The 21097-nt window shown below is 41.1% G+C and overlaps 1 protein-coding gene across 4 annotated transcripts in view; it reads left to right on the top strand.

The window, feature by feature from the left end:
• Nucleotides 1-734: 734 nt before the first annotated feature.
• zfyve26 (zinc finger, FYVE domain containing 26) overlaps nucleotides 735-21097 on the top strand; it is a 39624-nt gene continuing 19261 nt past the window's right edge. Inside the window, exons 1-24 of one of the 4 annotated variants that reach the window (XM_037977812.1) lie at nucleotides 735-845; nucleotides 2051-2337; nucleotides 3381-3456; nucleotides 3641-3727; nucleotides 3996-4118; nucleotides 4322-4649; nucleotides 7100-7224; nucleotides 7415-7579; nucleotides 7677-7765; nucleotides 8057-8208; nucleotides 8826-9008; nucleotides 9337-9939; nucleotides 10226-10390; nucleotides 11947-12098; nucleotides 12659-12902; nucleotides 13754-14017; nucleotides 14375-14494; nucleotides 14985-15155; nucleotides 15285-15518; nucleotides 15641-15746; nucleotides 16731-17581; nucleotides 18556-18755; nucleotides 19037-19141; nucleotides 20911-21033. In XM_037977812.1, the coding sequence (XP_037833740.1) occupies nucleotides 2147-2337; nucleotides 3381-3456; nucleotides 3641-3727; nucleotides 3996-4118; nucleotides 4322-4649; nucleotides 7100-7224; nucleotides 7415-7579; nucleotides 7677-7765; nucleotides 8057-8208; nucleotides 8826-9008; nucleotides 9337-9939; nucleotides 10226-10390; nucleotides 11947-12098; nucleotides 12659-12902; nucleotides 13754-14017; nucleotides 14375-14494; nucleotides 14985-15155; nucleotides 15285-15518; nucleotides 15641-15746; nucleotides 16731-17581; nucleotides 18556-18755; nucleotides 19037-19141; nucleotides 20911-21033 (4857 nt within the window). In that variant the 5' untranslated portion in view covers nucleotides 735-845; nucleotides 2051-2146. Of the gene's footprint in view, nucleotides 846-2050; nucleotides 2338-3380; nucleotides 3457-3640; nucleotides 3728-3995; nucleotides 4119-4321; nucleotides 4650-7099; nucleotides 7225-7414; nucleotides 7580-7676; nucleotides 7766-8056; nucleotides 8209-8813; nucleotides 9009-9336; nucleotides 9940-10222; nucleotides 10391-11946; nucleotides 12099-12658; nucleotides 12903-13753; nucleotides 14018-14374; nucleotides 14495-14984; nucleotides 15156-15284; nucleotides 15519-15640; nucleotides 15747-16730; nucleotides 17582-18555; nucleotides 18756-19036; nucleotides 19142-20910; nucleotides 21034-21097 lie in introns of all 4 variants that reach the window. The other 3 variants (XM_037977811.1, XM_017416407.3, XM_017416397.3) reach the window with 3 other exon arrangements.

The following is a 21097-nucleotide window of genomic DNA, read 5'->3' as shown; positions in this document are numbered from 1 at the left end:
ATCAGAGCCAGAGCCTTTTTTCATGTGTTAATGATCCCAACCCCGACTCCGCGCTGTCGCATCTGCAGAAACTTTTTGGTGACTGTTATGACCCTGGACTGGAGCTTTAAGAATTTGGTCCAGATCTCAATGCTGTAGGTTTTATTTGTGCTTATGTCTCTATATAAACACAGAGACACGTTAGTCACAGTCTGTGAGAGTCGCGTGCAGTCTGTGCAGCCGTCTGGTGGAAACACGCAGCGCACTGGCAGGGCCGGAAAGTGGGGGGCCCAATGGCCCCCTGGCCCCAGTGGTTCCGGCGCCTATGGGCAGTATCAGTCAAGCATATTTCTTCATATCGCTCCACTGTTTGTTTTTATGCAAGGTTGCAGGACTGAACACGACAAGTTACATTCAACTGCATAAAGAAAAATATAATCTCAAGTCGCAGTTTGTGGCGTGTTGAAAAGGCATGCAATCCAATCATTATTAAATGATTTGGGGTGACTTTACAAAACTGTTTTTGATTTATGTAAAGATGTGTGCATCTATATCTATATTTTTGTTGCTGAACTTATTAAACATTATAATTGGTAAAACATATTCTCTTTCGAGTAGTCTCACTATGTGTGGTCTGTCAGACTATTTTATAAAGAGAACCTGGATCTCCGAGTATCCTTGAAGGCACCAATGAGAAATGCTGGAACGCCCACTTCCGGACAACCTTTGACCAATCAGCGGCGGAGAATCAGCTGCTTTTTATCACATGACCTTCGTTCTACGGCTAGCATAACAAGCCGAGAGAAAGCTGAAGCTAGAAGAACAAATAGTTGGATGTTAGAATGGGAAACAGCTCGAATAAATGAGTAGGTATTACTTTTATTGCCTGACAAACTTTTTAACACCCTATATGTGTGAAAGGAAGCGCTTCCGTGTGCTGTTACGGAAGTTAGCTGACATGTTTTCAGGCTGTCAGAAACATGCCTAGCTTCATGTCAGAGGGGTGGTTGTCTAAAATCAGACGGAGATAAAGAATTAAAGATTTAAAAAAGCATATTTATTCACCCGAAGCGTCCCTGGCCGAAAGCAGCACAGATAATTTAACCCTAAATTCTGTCCTAACATTTAGTTTGTTTGCTAACATTATTTTAAACGAAGATAATGAATTAAAATGTTTAAGTTTTCACATCTGTGGTGCAGATTGTGCTTCTAAAGGGCACTATCAACACATTTTAAATGCATATTATTGTCTTTAGGTGGTAGAATAAGGTAACAGTCAAACAATTTTACAATCACACAAAGGATTTTGCAAATCATGTTGAAGTCAATGTTTTGAACATTTAAGTAGAAAATACTCCAAATTGAGCAAAATGAGCAAAAGTGTCACGATTTAAAGCAATTAAACACCGGAAACGGAAACCTAATGAAGCTGAGGTCCTTACCTTAAACTAAAACAGCTAGCTGCTTTGTTAAAAAAATAATAATAACAATAACCTCAAACCTAAACCAAGAACTGTTTTTTGCTGTTTAGTTCTATGGACTGTACCGCTGTACTGTACTTATATTATTTTGGGAAAAGATCCATAAATTACATTTTTCCATACAAATTAATAATAAAAAACTTGTTTATTTATTTAACAAGATTAAAGGCCTAGCAATGACACCTGCTTCTTTCATACCAGATTTAAAGACTAAGATATGTTGGAAAATTCAATATTGTGAGATTTCAGGTTCTGAGTGTTGTGGATGACTCTCAGTTATCACCACATCGATTTTACTGTTATGTCAATTAGCTGTGGCAGCCATCTTGAATTAGCTTGACTCCAAAAGTTCATCTGCTGTAGATGTATGTGAATCCAATGATTACTTTTAATGAAAGTTTCATTAAGATCTGTTCAGTGTTTCATGAGATATTTTGCTAACAGCTGGACATACTTAGGCAAAAACATGACTCCATCTTTGCCTCTTAGCGGCAGGTGATAAAAAGTCTGGTAAGACATGTTAATAAAGTCAGATGTGGAAATGATTCAAGAAGCATTCAGTTTCAGCAACTTTCTGCTCTGTGTCTCAGGTGAAGAGCGTGCCAAGGGTTTGTCGGCTGAGTGGTGGAAAAGCTGCGGTCTCAGCTGAAACTCCTGAGAAGAGGAGTGTCTCAGGGGAAGCAACCATGCATCCCTTCGGCTGTGAAGCTGAGACGTCTCTTCAGGACCTGTTTGAGTACTTCAAGAGGTGCCTGCATCACGGGGAGTGGGAGGTGGCGAGCGCCTGCGTGCCTCAGCTGCTGAACTCCACAGGAGGGCTTTCAGAGAACCTGCGGGGCATAATTAAAGCTATCATCTGCCATCCTTACAGCCTAAAGTGAGTCACATCCTAACTGTGTGGACAGTGAAACAACACGTAAACAAGAAAGTACTACTGTGAATGCAAAGGGACTGCTGGGGTTTGTTTAAAATGGTCAGAACAAACGTACAGTTAGCAAAACACGAGATGAAAAACTAAAACTAACAAAGTGAAAGCTTGAAACTAAAATTGGTAAAACAATTAAAATCTAAAAGCAGGAGAACAAAAGGTACAATCTAAAATTAGCAATACAGTTGCTAAAACCAGTAAAGCGGTTGTTTAAAGCTAAAACCATCAAAACAGAAGCTAAACGCTAATATCATCAGAACAGTAGGTAAAAGCTAAAATTAGCAAAATTAAAAGCTTAAGGCTAAATTTGATCAATTTAGCTAAAAAATAGCTAAATTGATCAAAATAACTAAAATCTAAATCAGCAAAAAGCATGGAAAATCTGAAATTAGCAATACATTTGCTAAAACAAGTAGAACAGTAGGTAAAAGTTAAAATTAGCAGATCAAAAGATAGAAACTAAAAATAGCTAAAGAAAAGCTAAAATTATCAAAACAACTACAATCTTAAACCAGCAGAACAGTAACTAAAAGCTACAATTAGGAGAACAATTGCTGAACAGGCAAAACCAGCTAAACGGTGGCTAAAATTTAAAAATGAAGCAAGTAATCCGAAGAAGATTTTAAAGAGCACAAATTTCTTAAAGAATTTGAAAAATTCTTCATTTTTTTCATGGAGAAAAAAATAGCAAATAATGTGAAACATTTCAACAAGTAGAAAAGTTACAGACGTCAAAGCCATAATGTCCTGAATGAGCTGAACGTTTTGATAAATGAATGTTTAAAAAAAAACGCTGATGTAGTTGGGCCAAGAAACTTTAAACACGAAAGCAGTAGTGTGATCGCTGACTCAGCACACTCTAATATTTGGGCACTTTTGTTCAGTGGTGCTTTGCAGAGATTTCTCTACAATTGCGTTTGTATATGTTTCACATATTTCCTTGTCAGAAGTCTAATGCAGTGCTTTGTGTCGTGTTAATAATGGTTTTCTAGATGGGAGACCGTTGGCAGTCCTCACAAACTGGCCTGGTTCTGGCTGCAGGTCTTTGAGAAACGGACCAAAGAAAAGGTAAATCTTAAAAACGACGCAAGACAAAAACTCCTCCAAAACATTTTTATGTAATGCTTTGCTTTTACTACAAACAAAGTCTCAAACGTTGCTCTTTTTCTGGCCATGAAACATCACCTGAAAAGGTGGTGAATAGATTTGAACCGCTTGCCTACATCTTTCGTCTTTCTGCCTTCTTTTTCAGATTTCTCCCCACGTCAAACAAGAACTGGAGTTTCTGCTTCTCCTGGAGGAACTGGATTCAGAGGGCATACCAGAGACTGTTCTCAAGGTGTGTTCTGTGGAACGCTTTTACAGACATTCAGCCAAAAATTTAATGTGGTAGTAGCTGAGAGTCATCCTCAACACAACTCTGAGTGTGACATTTTACAGTAGCGTCATTTCTCATCATAAGATGATCTCAGTCTAAAACTCTAGCATGAAAGGCAGCGGACAGTATGCATTTCTTTCAAGGAATGCTGGGCCTTTATTTTGATCATGAATCATGTTTTTTTTTTTTTTGCTTTGCTTAATAATTCTTTGTGCGTTATTTCCCCCAGGAGTTACATCAGGCTTTCTTGGTCAAGGAGAGACCGAATGTTGCTGCTGCTGAGTCTTCCATTCAAACCCTGCTTGAGAAAAAGAAACCAAGACTTGCTCAGACTTTAGTACATTTTTTACAGGTAGAGTCAAATTTAACTATGACATTAAGATTTTGCAAATATTAGCCAACAAACATTGGCCGCTTTTTTAGGTCCACCAGGTTGGACCCCATCTGCCTTCTGTGTCAACAAACCTTCGAAGCAGTGGATCTAATAAAGTGACCGGTTTGTGTGTGTATTCGACTCTTTTCATGTTTTTCTTTTCAAACTTTTCACATCTGTAGAACCCGTCATGGACCGACGGCTGTCCTCTGCAGCACAAATTCACCCAGCACCTGATGAAGCAGCTGGCGAAGCCCGAAAGAAGTGCGGAGAGGGTGGAGGAGATTTACTCCGTCCTGGCTCTGGTGCCGTGGAGCTCCGGTGCGAGCGACGGGCAGCTGGAGGTGCTGTGCGAAGCTCTGTGGGCGGCCAGAGACGGACCCCTGACAGAGGAGAGGATCCTCGGCTCGTTGCTTCGCCCTCGCTGTGACACTCTTGTGTCGGTGTACTGCTCCACAGCCCTGAGGCTGCAGAGAGATCATCTGCTGAGAAACGCACCTGAAACACAAGGTAGGAGGCTGGAAATGAAGCTGTCATTGTCACCCGAAAGGGGAAAGACGACAATGTTTTTGCCTCGGTGTGTGTTTGTTCATTTGTTTGTAGCTTTGGCAAAATATCTCCTGAACCACTGAAATGATTTTAATGAAACTCTTTAGAAAGTAATCATTGGATCTATATCTACAACTAATTAACCTTTGGAGTCAACCCCATTCAGGATGGCTACCACAGCTAAGCAACCTTAGCCAACAACAAAATGCAGTTTCTATATCCATCACAGAAACTGATGGTCCTAACGAATCAACATATTATCTTCACACACTAACTGAGGAGTTAAACACGTCCTTCAACACTTTGGTTTTTACTCACTGAGTAGTTATTCTAACTAACATTTTATGCCCCTGCCATGTTTCAAAGAAACATTATGAAGTATTATTTATTCGATTTATAAGAACTTTCTGCAGGGCACTTGTAATCTGCAGATGGGCTCAAATGATTCTGAATTATGTGCATTTTTTACTAACTTCACATAGTTTGAGTCAAGCTGTTCCCAATTTCACCTCTTTTCTATGTATTTGGTTCGTTCTGGCTAGAGAGGAGGTGGTAGTAAAACCTCATTTCTTTTGAGTTTTATTCAGTTTATCTATTTAGCGACAATTCACAACAAATGCCATCTCAGGGCAGTGTACAGAAACATTCACATACATTAGAAAAGGGCAATTTTTAGAAAACTTTCAGAAACTCTAGGAACCTCAAGTAAACCTGCAGTCTGAGAGCGAAGTGCTCTGTTAGGAAAATATGCAACAAGAAGATCTTTAATATAAGATGGAGCTTGGTTGTTGAGAGCTTTGTATGTTAGAAGGAAGATTTAAAATCCTGTTCTGAATTTGACAGAGTCATAATCTCATCAGAACTGTACACAGGTAGAGTAAATTGGTCCTGCTAACATTTTTAAGGTGGGGTAAATGTCTTTACATTAGAGCTGGAGGCCAAGTGATGCCAGCCAGAGGAAGTGAAAGATGCAGAGTTCAGGTCCAAAAACCACAATTCTTTTTAAATGCCTGCATCCTAATAAACCTTGCAGCAATGTTTTAAATGGAGAAATAAGTTTAAAGAAATAATAGGATCTCAGTTACTGTTTCTGGGCAGTCCATACCCTTGTGAAATAAAGTCATTTGAAGCTAATAATAGTCTTAGGATTCAAAACATGTGAACTGTATTTGGAGTGACTAACAGAAATATGTGGTTCAGCCACTTCCTGTAAACAGTTTGATTTAGTTCAATTTGTCCAAACAGCTTCCTGACAGCCATATGAGCTCCTGTCTGATGTGCCTTTGATATTAGCTGATCCTGACTTGTGTTTTATAGCACCAATGCTTAAATGTTAGCTGTAGAGAGCTTAAATAGCTTGTCTGCTTTTACAGTACTTTAAAAAAAAAATGTTCCCCTCATTTCCCTTTTTTTAATCTCACTTCCGTTTTTGTGGTTGTATTGCAAACGTTTATCTGTTGCTAATTTTAAGTGACAGCTCAGATTTTGCTCTTCTGCTTCTACGCTCAGACTTTCTTTACTTATTAATGTTGACGATAATGTTGTTAAAACTGGATAAATGGTTCTGGTACCATTTATCAGACTGTCTTACCAGGAGAAAGATTCCCCTCAACAGATTCAGTAGACATCTACTTTCCTGTTGTTATCCATCAGAAGCACTATAGTACTTCTGCTTTATTATTGCCTGAAGACAAAGACCGAGCAATGATGTTTGTTTGTGTGTGTGTTTGTTTGCCTGTACTGTTACCAAAATATCTCATCAGTCACTAAATGGATTTTACTGAAACTTTCAAAACTTTCAGAAAGTAATCGTTGGATGAACATCTACAACTGACTAACCTTTTATAGTCCGTCCCATTCAAGATGGTTGTGTTTCCACCACAGTCACCAGCAGTAGGGGAGTGCCCCAGGGGTCTGTGCTTTGCCCCTGTCCTGTTCACCGTGTACATCAGGGGTAGGCAATCCTGGTCCTCAAGTGCTACTATCCTGCATGTTTTACTTGTTTCTCTGCTCCAACACACTGATTTGAATCAATGGGTGATTAACAGGCTTCTGCAGAACATGAAGAGGTGATTTAACCACTGAATCAGGTGTGTTGGAGCAGGGAAACAAGTAAAACATGCAGGATAGAGGCCCTCGAGGACCAGGATTGCTACCCCTGGTGTACACCATAGAGTTCTTCTACAATTCTGAGCTCTGTTACATTCAGAAGTACAGGAATCTGGTGAAGGACTTTTTTGGGTGTCACAGGAACCAACTGCAGCTCAACATTGGAATGACAAAGGAGATAGTACTGGACTTCCAGTGAAATCCTCCCCCTCCACAGCCAGAGTTCATTCTGAACTCTGCTTCCAAAAGGCAGCTTGTCTAGTTTCTTTTGGTGGTCAGTTTTTTTTCTTTTCCTGTTTTAGTGGACCTGCCTGAAGCAGAGAAGCTAACCCTCAGTTTGTGCTGCCACAAGAATCGTCCATCTGCTTGGAAGACCATGTTTTTCGAGTGCCTTAGCAGTGGGAAGCACTTCCTTGAGCAGGTCTTGGTGAGTAACCTCTTGACATATGTTCCCACAAGTTTGTTGACAATATTTTAATGAGAGAAGAAGAAAATGTCTTCCCTTTCTTGGTTTGTCTGCATCATTTCTCAAATCTTTATAATCAAGTTAAATAGGTTTGTAAATTTAAGTGATGATCCAATTCTGCAGTTTAATAAAATAATTTTCCTGTGTGTAGGTCACTGCACTTGACCTGGTTAAGCACGAGGAGTTTACCCATCTGAAAACGTTACTCCAGCAGGAGTTTAGGCCGTTGTCTCGACTGCTGCTGCTGCTGGGATGGACTCAGTGTCGCAGCCTGAGCTCTGCTCAGCTGCTTCTCAGCGTCCTGCACAAAGAGCAGGTAAAAACCGAAGCATTCAGCTCTTCCTGCATCACAACCCAACGCACTTTTTAGGAAAACTTTGGCTTTGTGCTGTTATATGTATTTGTTTTTTCAGGTTTCAGCCAATGACCAGGTTCTGCAGGACTTTTGTAATCTTTTGTCATCTCAGCTTGAAATCCTTATATGGTGTGAAAGCAACAATCCGTAAGCACTTTCTTTAAAAACAAATTTTGATTTGCGCTCGCTGCAAAAAGCCAGTCTGTGTGTGTCTGTTAGCAAAATATTTTATTGACACTCTCAAAGTAATCACTGAATGTACATCTACAACTGATTAACCTGTCGAGTCAACCCAATTCAAGATGGCCACCACAGCTAATTAACATTAATCAACACAAAAATGACAGTCAGTTTTACAGATATTTTAAAAGTGACTTTATTTATAATTGAGTTCAAACTTGCTGATGTGTTAATTTTGTGTTTTGTCTCTTTGTGCAGAGGGATATCAACGGAAGCCTTGTTAGCACAGCTTCAAACTCTGGACAGTCACTCAGCCCTGTATATTCTGCACACACTGACTCCCCTGGCTCAGTATGAAGAGCGCGGGATATTAGATCTGCTACAACAGCTGCCAAATTTACCCAAAACAGGTGGATACTGTGCTCTTTTTGTTTCCTTCGATCTCATTGTATGGCTTCTGCGTCAGCCGTCACATCATAAGACTTTCTGTTTTATAGATTCTTCTGTACAGTTTTTACAATCAAACTACATCTGCAAACTTTGTGCTACGTTAACCATTCAAATATCAAAATGTTCAGCTCAGTCGGGATTAGAGTGCTATGACTTTTAGTGTTTCTAACTTTTATACTTTTTAAATTATTAAACTTTATTTACAAAACATTTTCCCATAGGAATACATTGAGATCAATTCATTCAGAAAGCATACGTGCTCATTTGAGCTTTTAGCTACTGTTTTACTGATTTTAAGTTTTAGCAACCATTTTGCTGACTTTAGTTTCTGTTTTCCTCGTTTTAACTTTAACAATTCAGTTAGTAATTCATTTTTTAACAAATTTCAGCAAAGCCATTCAGCACTCAGTATTCACACTCCATTTTGAAATAAGAAATGTATTTTCCTTTGTTTTATGTTTTGGTGTAGGTGAGTGTTGTAAGTGAATGTGTTGTAAGTGATTAATGAATTTGATTGTGTAAAATATGTAGTGTTCATGTGTTTGTTTTTTAATTCCTGCACAAGAAACTGATGCAGTCAGTCGAAGGCCTGATGTGCAGAGGAACACAGTTTTGTTCCAGGGGTTCTGTGCCATGAAGTATGCCGTTTATGCACTGTGTGTGAATATACACAAATACTCTAACTGCACCGAGTGTGAGTCCGTACGGCATCACCAGCCTTCAGAAATGGATCAAAACAAAACCTCAGTTCCATCAGAAGGTATGGATGTTGTCTTTCTTTAAATCGTAGAAATGATTCTTGCTCATTTTTACTGATCGTGGTCTCACCCGCAAAACTAAAATCAGCTGGTCAAGTGTTTAGTGTTGAAATAAATATTGCAGTTAAATATCACCTGCTGCCGAGAAGCAAAAGATCGACAATTACGTTTTTGCCTGATCTGTTTGTTTATTGTGTTTGTAAAATATCTCATGAACCACTTTGAGAAGTGAAATGAAACAATCTGGTTTCGTTATTTTACGTACTACTGGGACAAACAAATTCATTCTTCCGAAAGATATCATTTTACCCTGTTGGTTGTTTTTCCCAGGTTGCCAGTTCCTGTTCCAGCACTATCTGTCCGAGTGTCAGCTCTATTTGGAGACGGTGCCCGCCATGTTCCGCCTCGAGCTGCTGGAGAATATCTTTTCCCTCCTGTTTCTGTCCACGTCTGACTTTGTCCAACAGATCCAAAAAGACTTGAACACGAGCACAGACAGTGACGCTCACTCTGGCTGCGTATCAGATTCTACAAATCCAAACACAGAAGCAGAAACCAAAGTGGATACGGATGAGGCTGAAGACAGAAGGAGGGAGGACCAGAAGCAGCGCTCGCATTCAGCTGCGGCTCACAGTGGTCACCTGGACCTGGAACACCTCATTCAGGGCTGCAGGGGGTTTCTGGTTGATGTGACGGCCATGGAGGGTTTTCTAAAACTGCTGAAGGAAGGCTTGGAAGGCATGTGTGTGGTGGGTCAGCAGGAGGGTCAAGAAACGGGAAGAGCCCTGCCTCGAGAGGCCGAGGCCGCGGCCATTCTTGGCTGCTCTGTGACTGCTGAGACGTTCGGGGCTCGCTTGCAGAGGCTGTCCAAACGGACGGCCGAGGCTCAGTGGAGACTGCAAATCATCACCAGCAACCAGGGCACTAGAGGCGGTGAGCGACCGACAATCTTCCTTCAGCTTGTTTTACTTTTTTGCTAGCACATTCACTGATAAGCAAAACTCAAACATTCATTGAGGTAGTTAATTTTAAACAAAAGAAAACTGCTTTGTTTGTGGTATCTTAAAAGGCATTTAAACTGTAGGAACGGCATGAGAGAAAGATTTTGTGGTTTTGACACTGACTTTGTAACACCATGGTGTACCTTAAACCTGACAATCAGCCTCTGCCCAGTCTGCACTGAAGTTAATGAGCCTTGATTTGTTTTTTATGCTAGCAGGTTCAAAAAGTCCCATACAGATGTCAACATTCAGCTCTACTGGCACTCCTCTGAGACACAGAAAAAGCTCAGGTTCAAGGAGGAGGAGGAAACCAGCGAGACATGCTGCAGAGAGACAAACCTCTATAGAGAAACATAATGGAGAGGTTAGCACAAGCGCATCAGGTAAGCCACAACACGGGTCTTTCCTAAGGTTTTACATTTAAGATAAAGTTACTTTATTACTAACCTGGGTTCAAACGATTCACTAGTAGCAAACATGCTAAAGCCAGTATCTAACTGGGTTGTGAATGCTGGAGATGAGTTGACAAATGGTATTAAAGAGGGAGTCTTAGCTTCTTTGTGTGAGTCACATTTTGATCATGTTCAGAAAATTTGTGCAGCAAATCTTTCTCTCAAACCCATCTCCAGCTTTTCTCAATATTGCCTCAGGCTTCTCAAACCTTTATCAAGAGTGCTAGAGCTGTTCTTTGACACCTGCATGGTTAGCTCTCTGACAGAAAACACGTCCAGGTCTAAAAACCACACTGAGGATAAATAATATTTGTAAGAAAAACTCGTTCAGATGTTTTAGATTAGTGGTGGTGGCTGCCGAGGTGGGTACAATGTGGGCCTCCAGCTTGGTTTTTTGTGATCCACAGTGGGGTCCAGAAACCTGAAGTGGGAAACCACTGGCATAGAATACAGTTTAGCAAGCTGTGCACAATAAAAAAAAAAATTAAACCATGATTTTCAAACACTGGCTGTGCAAAACTCTGGCTTAAACGGTTATTAATCTTCCACATAAATGTAAGCTCACCTGGAGCTCAGAGTGTGCAGTCATGAGAGAAATTATATTAAAATAATAATAATTCTTGTCTTCAACCTGTAGTATTCAGGTTAAATACACTAAACAAGAATGATTTGCCTGGAACAGAGTTTTTTTAGACAGATGAGACCAAATAAGCAACAAGCCTTGACCTTATTGAAAGGCTGTGTTGTCTTATGAAATCTATGCATAAATAAATACAGACAAATCTCAATGAGCTGCAGCAACATTATAAAGAAGAGTGGGCCAAAACGTCTCTGCAACAATGTGACAGACTGATGAAGTCATACAGAAGATAATTATTCCTTAATAATTTGAGCTTTCAAAGTTGGTTTCCTGATTTTAATTTTTAGCCACAGTTTTGCTTGTTTTGGCTTTTCATTGTTCTGCTCATTTAATCTTGTGTTCTGATTGTTTTAACTTTAACAAATCAGTTTTGGCTTTTAATTGAATTTCAACACATTTCAGAAAATGAATTTTTCTATGATGTTCTATATTCATGATGTGAGGTTATATTTAGCTCAGTGGAACTGTCTTGGAGCAGATTCTGTTCTTAAAGGTAAAACCCTCAATTTACAGACTATTTGATTACTTTTTTTTTTTTATCGTGGTTGTACTTGCATGGATGATCCGTGGAATTGGCTTTAGATCAGAGCAGTTTTTATTTCACCGCTTTAAAATTGTGCTTTGTTAGAGAGAAAGAGGAGAAAGAATTTGTTGAAGCTTGTGTGGGTTATATACTTTTTTTTTTTTTTTAATCCTTTAATCTTTTAACTCTGAAAAGATGTGAAATTGTTTTTAGCTTCCCTGAGTGAAATCACCTGAGTGACTTCTGCTTTGATGTGGATCTTTTCAAAAAGGCTAGTAAGTAAGTTTATTTTTTTCTTTAAATTCCTTATTTGCGTGACGTCAGACGGTGGAGGAAACTCGGCGAGCGGGTGTGTGGAACTGGAGTTCTGCCCATGTGGAGGTTCTCACAGCTGGCTGGTTCCTGCCATGTTGTCTCCTCCAGAGTCTCTGCTGATGTCCTGCATCCGTCGAGGCAACTTTATGGAGGCACATCAGGTCTGCTACAAACTAGATCTGTGTTCATGTTTGTACAAAGCTTATAATTCCTTTTTTTCACCGTTGCCTTTATTAGCATATTTATCACCTATCACAGGAAGGTGTCTGAGTTCGTTTGTCTGTTGTGTTGGCAAAACATCTCAATCACTGGACAGATTTTTCTGAAACTTTCAAAAACTAATCGCTGGATGTACATCTACAGCTGGTGAAGTTTTGGAGTCAGTCTACTTTAAGATGGCTGCCATAGCTAAGTAGCCTTAGAAAACACAAAAATGGCTCTAACTCAAGCAGTTTGACAGATATTGAGCTCAGATTTGTTGTGGTAGTAGCTGAGATTGATGCCCAACTTATACTAAAAGCACTAACTATTATTTAAAAGGTTTAACTGAAACAGATAATCTATAACTCTTTCTTCTCATTATATAATGGTCTTAGTTCAAAACTCTGCCATTAAAGGCAGTAAGCATTATGCAATCATTTAATGTTACTAATGAAACCATCTTACGTCTAGCAGCAGTGTTTAAAAACTTAAAAAAATTAAAATGTTTGATGTTCTGCAGGTGTCTGTGGTTTTTGACCTGGAGGCGGCTCCCTGTCGTGGCGAGCTGATCTTTATGGAGCGCTACAAAGAGGTCCTGGTAGAGTTGGCTAAGGTGGAGCAGAAGATGGAAAGCCAGTCCATGTCTTCATCTTCCTCTTCGTCAGAGGGCTTGGGGTCAGCCGCTGTGACAGGCCCAGGCAGGACTCGGCTGGGCAGCAGCGGCCGCTCAACGCTGCAGGCCATTGGAAGCGCTGCCGCAGCAGGTCCGGTGTTCCAGAAACGATTTTCAACTTCTTCCTCTTTGATTACAGAGTTTTGCTTAACAGAATGTGTAAAATGTGTGTTGTACCACCTGTTCTGTCCTCTGAGCTGGTTCTGTTCGAGTGGGTCAGTGCAGCCTGGTGGATTTATTGTACCTTTTAGCATTTAGGGGGCATTTTCAATGCACAGAAAAAATAATTTTGTAAGAGTCAATTGTAAACTACAAATTTAAATGAAGAGTTGGTTAAATGGTGTTCATTTAAGAGATTTGTTCAAAGCAAAGCAAATTGCTACAAATGACAATCAGCGTTGCCTGCTGGTGAAGGCGGAGCGATAATGTTTTTGCTCGTGTTAGTCTGCATACATCATTAACAAAATGTCTTATGATCCACTAAACAGATTTTAATGAAGGTGGAGAATCTCAGTCATCCAGGACATGGTAAATCCAAAAAAAAGGTTATAAACAAAAACAACTGGACTTCTATTCTGTAGCTGAAGACGTTTCTGACTTAAGGAAACCCAAAAATTGGTATAACTCAGAGAATTTTACAGATATTGAGCTAAGATTTGGTGTGGTAGTAGCTGAGCATTGTCCCAAATAAATACTTTTAGCACAATATTTAATATATTGTGTCCGTAAATATTTAATTTTATGCTCAGCTGAATTTTAATTAAAACTTTAGCCTTTTTAACAAACTCTACAGTACTTTTCACATAAAATTATCTCATCTTATTCAAAGCGGTGGTATGGTATTATTTATAAAATTTTGTGTGCTAACAGTTTCAGATTTGGAATTTTTTTTAAAATCATTTTGTGCATTCTTGTATCTTTCTTGTGACCTTTTTCCTGCAGGAGTGGCGTTCTATTCCATCTCAGACATCGCAGACCGTCTCCTCAGCAGCCCCGCCCACCCCATGCCCTCCTTAGAGGAAGCCTACTGGCTGAGCCACTGCCCTCCAGATGCTCCGAGCCTCATGTACACGCTGCTGGAAGAGCTCAGCCCAGCAGCCATGGCTGCATTTGACCTGGCCTGTTGCCACTGTCAGCTCTGGAAGACGTCCCGTCAGCTGCTGGACACAGCAGAGCGCAGGCTGAACAGCAGCCTCGAAGCTCGAGGTATGAAGCCTGAATCTTAGAGCCTTGATGATGGAAAATATCAGAAAGGTGCAGCTTATCTCAGTTCTCTGTCTCTAGAGTCAAAAGATGAATTATGTAACATTGGTGTAGTAATAGACAATGATCTGAATTTTAATAGTCACATCAACCGTATGAGTAATTACCTTTTTATGATTTGAGAAACATTTTGTAAGTTAAGAGTTTGCATCAAAATCCAACTTTAAAAAAGTAATTCAAGCATTTATAGCTAGTAGATTGGATTTTTGTGATAGTCTTAATACAGGCTTCCCAAAATGAGCTGTGTGCAGACTACAGCTGACTGAAAATTTCATCTTTTCACCTTGTATGTTTCCTCAGGAATAAAGGTTGACACTAAAGTACCTCATTCTGAGGGGATCTGTGGATTTCCCATGGTGTTACAACAGATCAGCAAGATCCTGAATCATTCAGCAACTCATAAGAGCTCCGTCAAAACAGGTCAATCCAAATACCCAATCACTTTACCCGTGGAGAAAGAATAGACTTCATATGAATTTTTGTTTGAAAAACTGATTTAAAACAAGTAATGCAATTTATTGCAAATCTCAAACCCCATATTTTATTCACAATGGAACACAGTAAACAAATCAAATGTTTAAACTGATTCATTGTACCATTTTTGGAAAATAATAAAGTTACTTTACAAACAACACATCTAAAACAAAGTTGGGTCAACAGCTAGAATCCTCCATTAGACAAGAACAGGACAACAATCATTTTTAGTTTTTAATTTAAACATTTGATATGTTTACTATGTTCCGTTGTGAATAAAATATGGGTTTATGAGATTTGCAAATCACTGCATTCCCAACTTTTTTTTTTGAATTTGGGTTGTAAAAACTTTTTTAATATAAATGTATAAAAAATAATTAAAAAAAAATCTTATTCTGAGATATAGAGAAGAGTATGTTTCTGGTTATGTGTCCAGATGCTGTCGGGGAAGACCAAGTGTTTGGCAGCCCGTTTGGTTGCTGTATCCAGGAAGTGCTGCTCTCTTGCCACCCGACGCTGAGCGAAGAGGGCATTGCTGCCCGGCTCAGCCTGACTCAACGCTTGGAGAGCACTCTGCACAGTTTGAGCATTGCTACAGATGGTGCAGGTTTGTGCACCATCATCATGTACCGAAATGCTCAATTTGTGCTTTTTCTCTTATTCGGTGAGCAAAGCAGCTATGGTGGTTTTCAGTTTCTGATGTTTTCTGTCTGCGATGTTGCCTCTCGTACAACAGAGGGCAGTGCTGGCAGCGCTCTGCTGAACCTGTTGGTTGAACAGGCCAGTCTGAAGCAGTCGGAGCTGGATGCTCATCCTGTGCGCTCCAACATGAAGCAGCTCCTTCGCTCTCTGGACCAGCTCTGCCCCTTCGAGCCGGACGGAGAGCACGCCAGACCAGATTACGTGCGCAGCTTCTTCGACTACATCAACACACTTGCTGCTGTGTTAGTGCGCAGCCTCAGCTCAGAAGGTAACATTATTCAGCACCTGCTTCTTCACCCAGCTGCTCTGTCCCAGAAAACTCATAACGTCTCCGATGACAACACTGACTAAACTGTAACTGTGCCATTCTTCACTTTTTGTCTTTCTTAGACCTGAGCAGTGAAATAAAACTTGGGAATCCTCTGCTGGTTTTGCTTCAGACCCCATTCCAGCTTCTCTCCCACCTGCTGTTTGACAGACAGGTGTCTCCTGACAGGTACATGTCACGATTACATCTCAGTACGATGACCAAGCTGAGCCTGTAGTCTGCACATACTCTTATTGTTGTTGTTCAAAAAAACACGCCACATGAATTTCTGCTAATACCAAAAAACGTAGAAATGCTGTCAGAGCATGTGAGTACTCAAGCTTAGGATATGACAAGTGTCTGACAGCATTATTAAAAGAAGCTTCGAACCTCTCCCAAGAAAAAGCCCTACTCTGAAATGAGGGCAGTTTTTCCAAGAAGGCAGCTGTCTTATTTTAGTATAAGCAGAAGCAACATCAGTCCTGTCGTAACAAAGTGTTGCAAAGTTGGACTACCAACAATTATGCAAAATATTGGTAATGTGTGTTTCACGCTGCTCCTGTATGCTCAGGCACAAATGCAAGAGGACTAAATAAATATGAAGATTCTTTGCACTTTGTTGGGTTGTAGTCCTTCGTAGGAAATGAGCTTATTTGGATTTGAACTGAAACTGATGTTGAGATGACATGCACTGTGAAATGCCAGTTCATAAAGAATCCAACCACATTCAGCGTACACATGGTTAGCTGGTGCCGTAATGCTTACAAACCTGTTTAGTGAAGGCCCAGCATTCCTTGAAGGAATGCAAATCACCCGCTGTCTTCCACGCCAGAGTTATAAACTAAGATCAGCTTGTGAAAAATTACAAAATTGTTGCCATTTTGTCATGTGATATCACAAAACGTCACACTCTGAGCACGGGTTGTGAATGACTCTCAGCTTCTACTGCATAAAATTTTAGAACAGTATTTGTAAAATTGTCAGAGTTGAAGCCATTTTTGTGTCGGACGATGTCAATTAGCTGCGATGAGCGTCTTTAATTGCATGACTCGTGCGGTTAATCGGTAAACAATAACGTGAATGCTGAATCAGCATTCCCACAAAATAACTGAAGCTATGAAAGCTAGAAGTGACGCAGGTAGATATAAATCTTCTGTCTTGTTTTGTCCCCAGAGTTCAGTCCCTGCTGCAGCAGGAGGGACTCCGGCTGAGCGTCCAGCAGGTGATCGTTCAGAGATGCTGTGAGCTTCTGCCGTTGTGGACCTCCTGTCCAGGTGAAGGAGACTCCGGTCACAGCAGGAGAGATGACGGAGCCTTCAGTGTTTCCTCCCTGTTCCTGATGCTTCAGAAACACGCTCCACGTCACGTGACTACGCTGGGAATCACAGAGTCTCTGTCTGATGTGAGCTCCGAGTCCGAGGCCTCGGCTGAGGACCAGTTCACTGCACCCATCAACCTCTCCACATCTCCACCCTCTCAGCCATCGGCGTCCTCGTCCTCTTCTTCTTCATCCGCTAATTCTTTCCTGCTCACGGCATCAGCGCTGTCGTTCCTAAAGTCTCGCTCCCCCCTGTTGGCCACCCTGGCCTGCTTGAGTGCCTGTAAAGGAGAACCTGCCCGGCCCCAGTCCTCCGGATGGGCCGGATATTTCCGTAGCAGCCGTAAGGACGTGGTCCTGGACGGTGAGCAGATCGCTAAAGAAGCCAACGGCCTCCTCAAGGAGTTCCCTATTTTACGAGCCTACCTTCACACCATGGCGGAACCGGTCCTGGGGAGCTCTTTAAGCGAGGGGGAGGAAGGTTCTGCTGGACTCGAGGCAGTTATCTGTGGGAAGCCGCTCGTCGGTCTCCTGCTGTCGGGGCCCCAGGAAGAGGCAGCTCAGGCCGTGGCTGCTGAGGCCTTTCAGGGGGCTCTGGACTGCGGAGACCTGAACCGAGCCCTCAGGCTGCTGGAACTGTACGGGCCAGGAGACGGCCAGCAGGGGGCGCTGAGAGACCGCTTACTCGCCTGTGCTGCTTTAGAAGGTGAGGAATGAGCCGCGTACTTTATTAGAGCTGAGCTTTTGAGGATTTTTAAGACACGTTTGTTTACTCCAGCTTATATTTCTTAGAAATGTAACTTTTTGTCAACACGTACAAGTGTTCATCAATCATCAAAGTCATTTTTAAAACTCAAGTATTAAACGGTGCTCTGCTCCAGATTCTAGATTGTGATCATTTTCAGCTTTTTATAGCCCACTGCCAAAAGGTGAAGGTGGACAATAATGTTTTTGCCTGTGTCTGTCTGTTAGCAAAATATCTCATGAACTACTGGATGAATTTAAATGAAACTTTCATAAAATAATAATTGATTTAACATTTACACCTGATTAACGACTGGACCCAACCCAATTCAAGATGGCCACCAAAGCCGACTGACCTTAGAAAACACAAAAATCGCTCTTATTCAGTCAGTATTATATATATGTTGTGTTAAAATGTGGTATGGTTGAAGCAGGGAGTCATTCACAACACATACTCTAAACACTACTCTGAACTGGTTGCGCAACTGGTTGTTTTTAAATCTTTCCCATGAATATTGCAGTCGGTTCTGTCTGTCTGTTAGCAAAATATCTCACATACCACTGAACGGATTTAAATAAAGCTTTCAGAAAGTAATCATTGGATGTACGTCTATAACTGATCTAAGTTTTGGAATCAGACTAATTCAAGATGGCCACCACAGCAACTCAACAATGGCTACAACTCCGTTTTACAGATATTGATCTATCCATCAGCTCTGAAAAAATCATTTTGTGTGTGACCTAAAACAACTGTTGTCTAATTAACATATTCAATATTCATAGGTTTAGTCAAATATCGTTTTTTAACTTTAAAATCTTTACAAATCTCTCGATTACTGCGTTTTCAAATAACTCTGTTAGTCACTTACATTGCAGGAGAAAACCCAGAGCAAGCTTATGAAATGCAGAAACATGTGACGTTTGTGTGTGTTTCAGGGGGAGCTGAAAGCATGGCTCAGCTGTTCCGTGTGCAGGATGCTAACCTGCGAGCCCGGGTTGGCCTGCAGGCGCTGGAGCGCTGGCCTCTGTCAGCCTGCCTGGAGCTGATCGAGTTCTGCCTCAATGACCCCAACACTGACACCTCTCTGAAAACAGACCTGCAACTCAAAAACAAAGAACTGTCCATCTACCGCTGGGTAAATGATGCTGAGCTGAAACGCTTTGAAAAAACACTTTAATGTTTCTATCAGAGCAGAAACTCTGCCTGGGGTTCTCATCTTGTTTACAGTATTAGTAACCTTTCCTGCCAGCGCGTGAAGCAACTGCTTACTCAGTTGTTGTTTTGCAGCTGGGGGGAGGTTACTAGAGTTCAGAATACCGGACATGGTTTTACGGTTTTAGGTGATATCCTCAGTTACATAATCTGAATTTCCAGTGTGACCTTAACAAGTGTTTATGCTGTCTTATCTTGCCACAGATGATGGATTTACAGCTACCCTTGCCTTGGGGCACTTGGCAGGAGCTGAGAGCAGAATCCAAAACACACCCCGAGTCCATGTTATCTTTGATCTTGGAGGCAAAAGTGAGTGTGCAGCACACTTGCATCAGTTTCATTCACACAGTAAAGCCAGAAATGTTGCTGCTTGTGCTTTTCGGCGTCTGCGTTGGCAACCGTTTGCGTGCGCAGGCTCAATAGCTGCTGGACAGCATTCACAAGGGGAGTGTCCAGAATGTCTCGCCACATTCGCGGTGCTTCTCAGTTTCATCGCGTGAGTCGAAGAGGCGCGCAGTCCTGTCAGCCTGAGTTTTGAACGTGCTCAGCAGATCTGATGATTTGTCGCACAAGCAGCTCCAACCCACCTCTAATCCACCCTAATGGTGTCCCCAAACCACCTTAGGAGCACTAGAGCTTATTTTAACACTTGTAGCTGTCCTCGGACAGAGAACACGTCCAGGTCTAGAAACCACACAGATAAATAATAATTAATACAAACTGGTCCAAATCTGGCTAACTTCATTTCCAAAATGGTGGAGTGCATTAGAAATGAAGGCCCCACTCACACTGGAATGGTGTTTTGGATTTTCAGCCTTGCATTCACACGGAAACAGGGTTTTAGGAGCCCCTAAATGGTATTTTTTTGAAACCAGGTTCCAGAGTTAGAAAATTGCGTTCTCATGTGGACAGCTTAAATGCAACTTTTTAAAATCTATAGCGTTAGATGTTCAACTACAGTAAAACCTTCATTTACTGGATTACTTCACTGAACAGATGAGGCTGGTGAACGATGACAGCCTTAAATAGAGCAGAGCAAAATAATCTTTAATATTTCACTAAATAATCTCAGGCCAAAAACGGTTTTATCACTTCATTAAACTGTCAACAATACAAAGAACTTATGCAATACATTTTAAAAATGTAGGAAAAGGGAATAGTTTTAAATCCACCCTGCTGTTCCTGTGGAAATCATCCATGATGTCCACATATTTGGACCAACATGTCTCAGTCAGCAGTAGTTTAATGTGACGCAAAGGAGAAGTTCCTCTTCGTCGTCAGTCCCACAAAAAGGATTTGTTTTTTGCTTTTGTAGTTTTCATCCTCGTGTGTTTACAGTTCGGAGCATCCGCTCCATGATGTTTGTCCTGTTCCTGGTGTGTTTTTGTGGCAGCGTTACAGCGACACATACATCCCTGACAGAAACACTACGGCGTTTGGGTTGTTTTCTGCGTTTCTGTTTGAGAAAGACAGCGTTCCCATGTGGATGGGACCTAAATCATAAATGTGGGGCAGCTGTCACGGTGGGTGGAGGTGGGAGACGGACAACAAATGCGATTTTGAGCACCGTGTTGATAAAAATGGGCTGCGTCCATGTAAAATGCAGCCAGTCAGATACAGACTTTACAGGCAAAGGTGGAGCTGATGTGGTGATTTGTGAACTGTCCAAAAGACAAGAAGAAGAAACAACGTTAAAGGGATTTCTCATCTGAGTGATAAATGATTTAAATGTTAACAGCAGCAGGTCTCCTCACACTGTATTTTCTTAAAAAGGGCATCCGTGTTGTTTTTCTTCTTCTCTGGTTTGACTCGGTCTTGTTTGTCTGTTGTTACTTTATCGCCACCATTTTCAGCGGAAGAGTCGTGTACTGCAGTGGAAACAAAAACACCTGGGCCGCTTCGTGGTTTTTAATCATTTTTATTTGCATCTCGGCCCTCTGAATCAGAACATGTCTAAACATTTCCACCACTATAACACATTTTAGATAGCAAGGCAACATCACTTTGACATAACTTAGTGTTCAATATGCACAACTGTTTTCAAAAAGTTTAAATGAAACCTTTTTTTCTTTTTGCAGGAGTTCTCTCTGTGTGAGCAGTGGGTTGAGCTGTATCCCGTCTCTGAGCAGCTGAAGCTGAAGCTGCAGACTGAACATCTGCTCTCTCTGTTGGAGAAAGAACAGACAGACGAGGCCTTTCAGGTTCAGAAAGCCCTGCTTCTTTATGGATCAGATTCACACTAATTTAAGGATGAATAAAACCCTG

This window comes from Kryptolebias marmoratus, linkage group LG10 (assembly GCF_001649575.2).
Source record: "Kryptolebias marmoratus isolate JLee-2015 linkage group LG10, ASM164957v2, whole genome shotgun sequence".
In the NCBI taxonomy this organism is placed as follows: Eukaryota; Metazoa; Chordata; class Actinopteri; order Cyprinodontiformes; family Rivulidae; genus Kryptolebias; species Kryptolebias marmoratus.
This window is presented reverse-complemented; position numbering and strand designations above follow the sequence as displayed.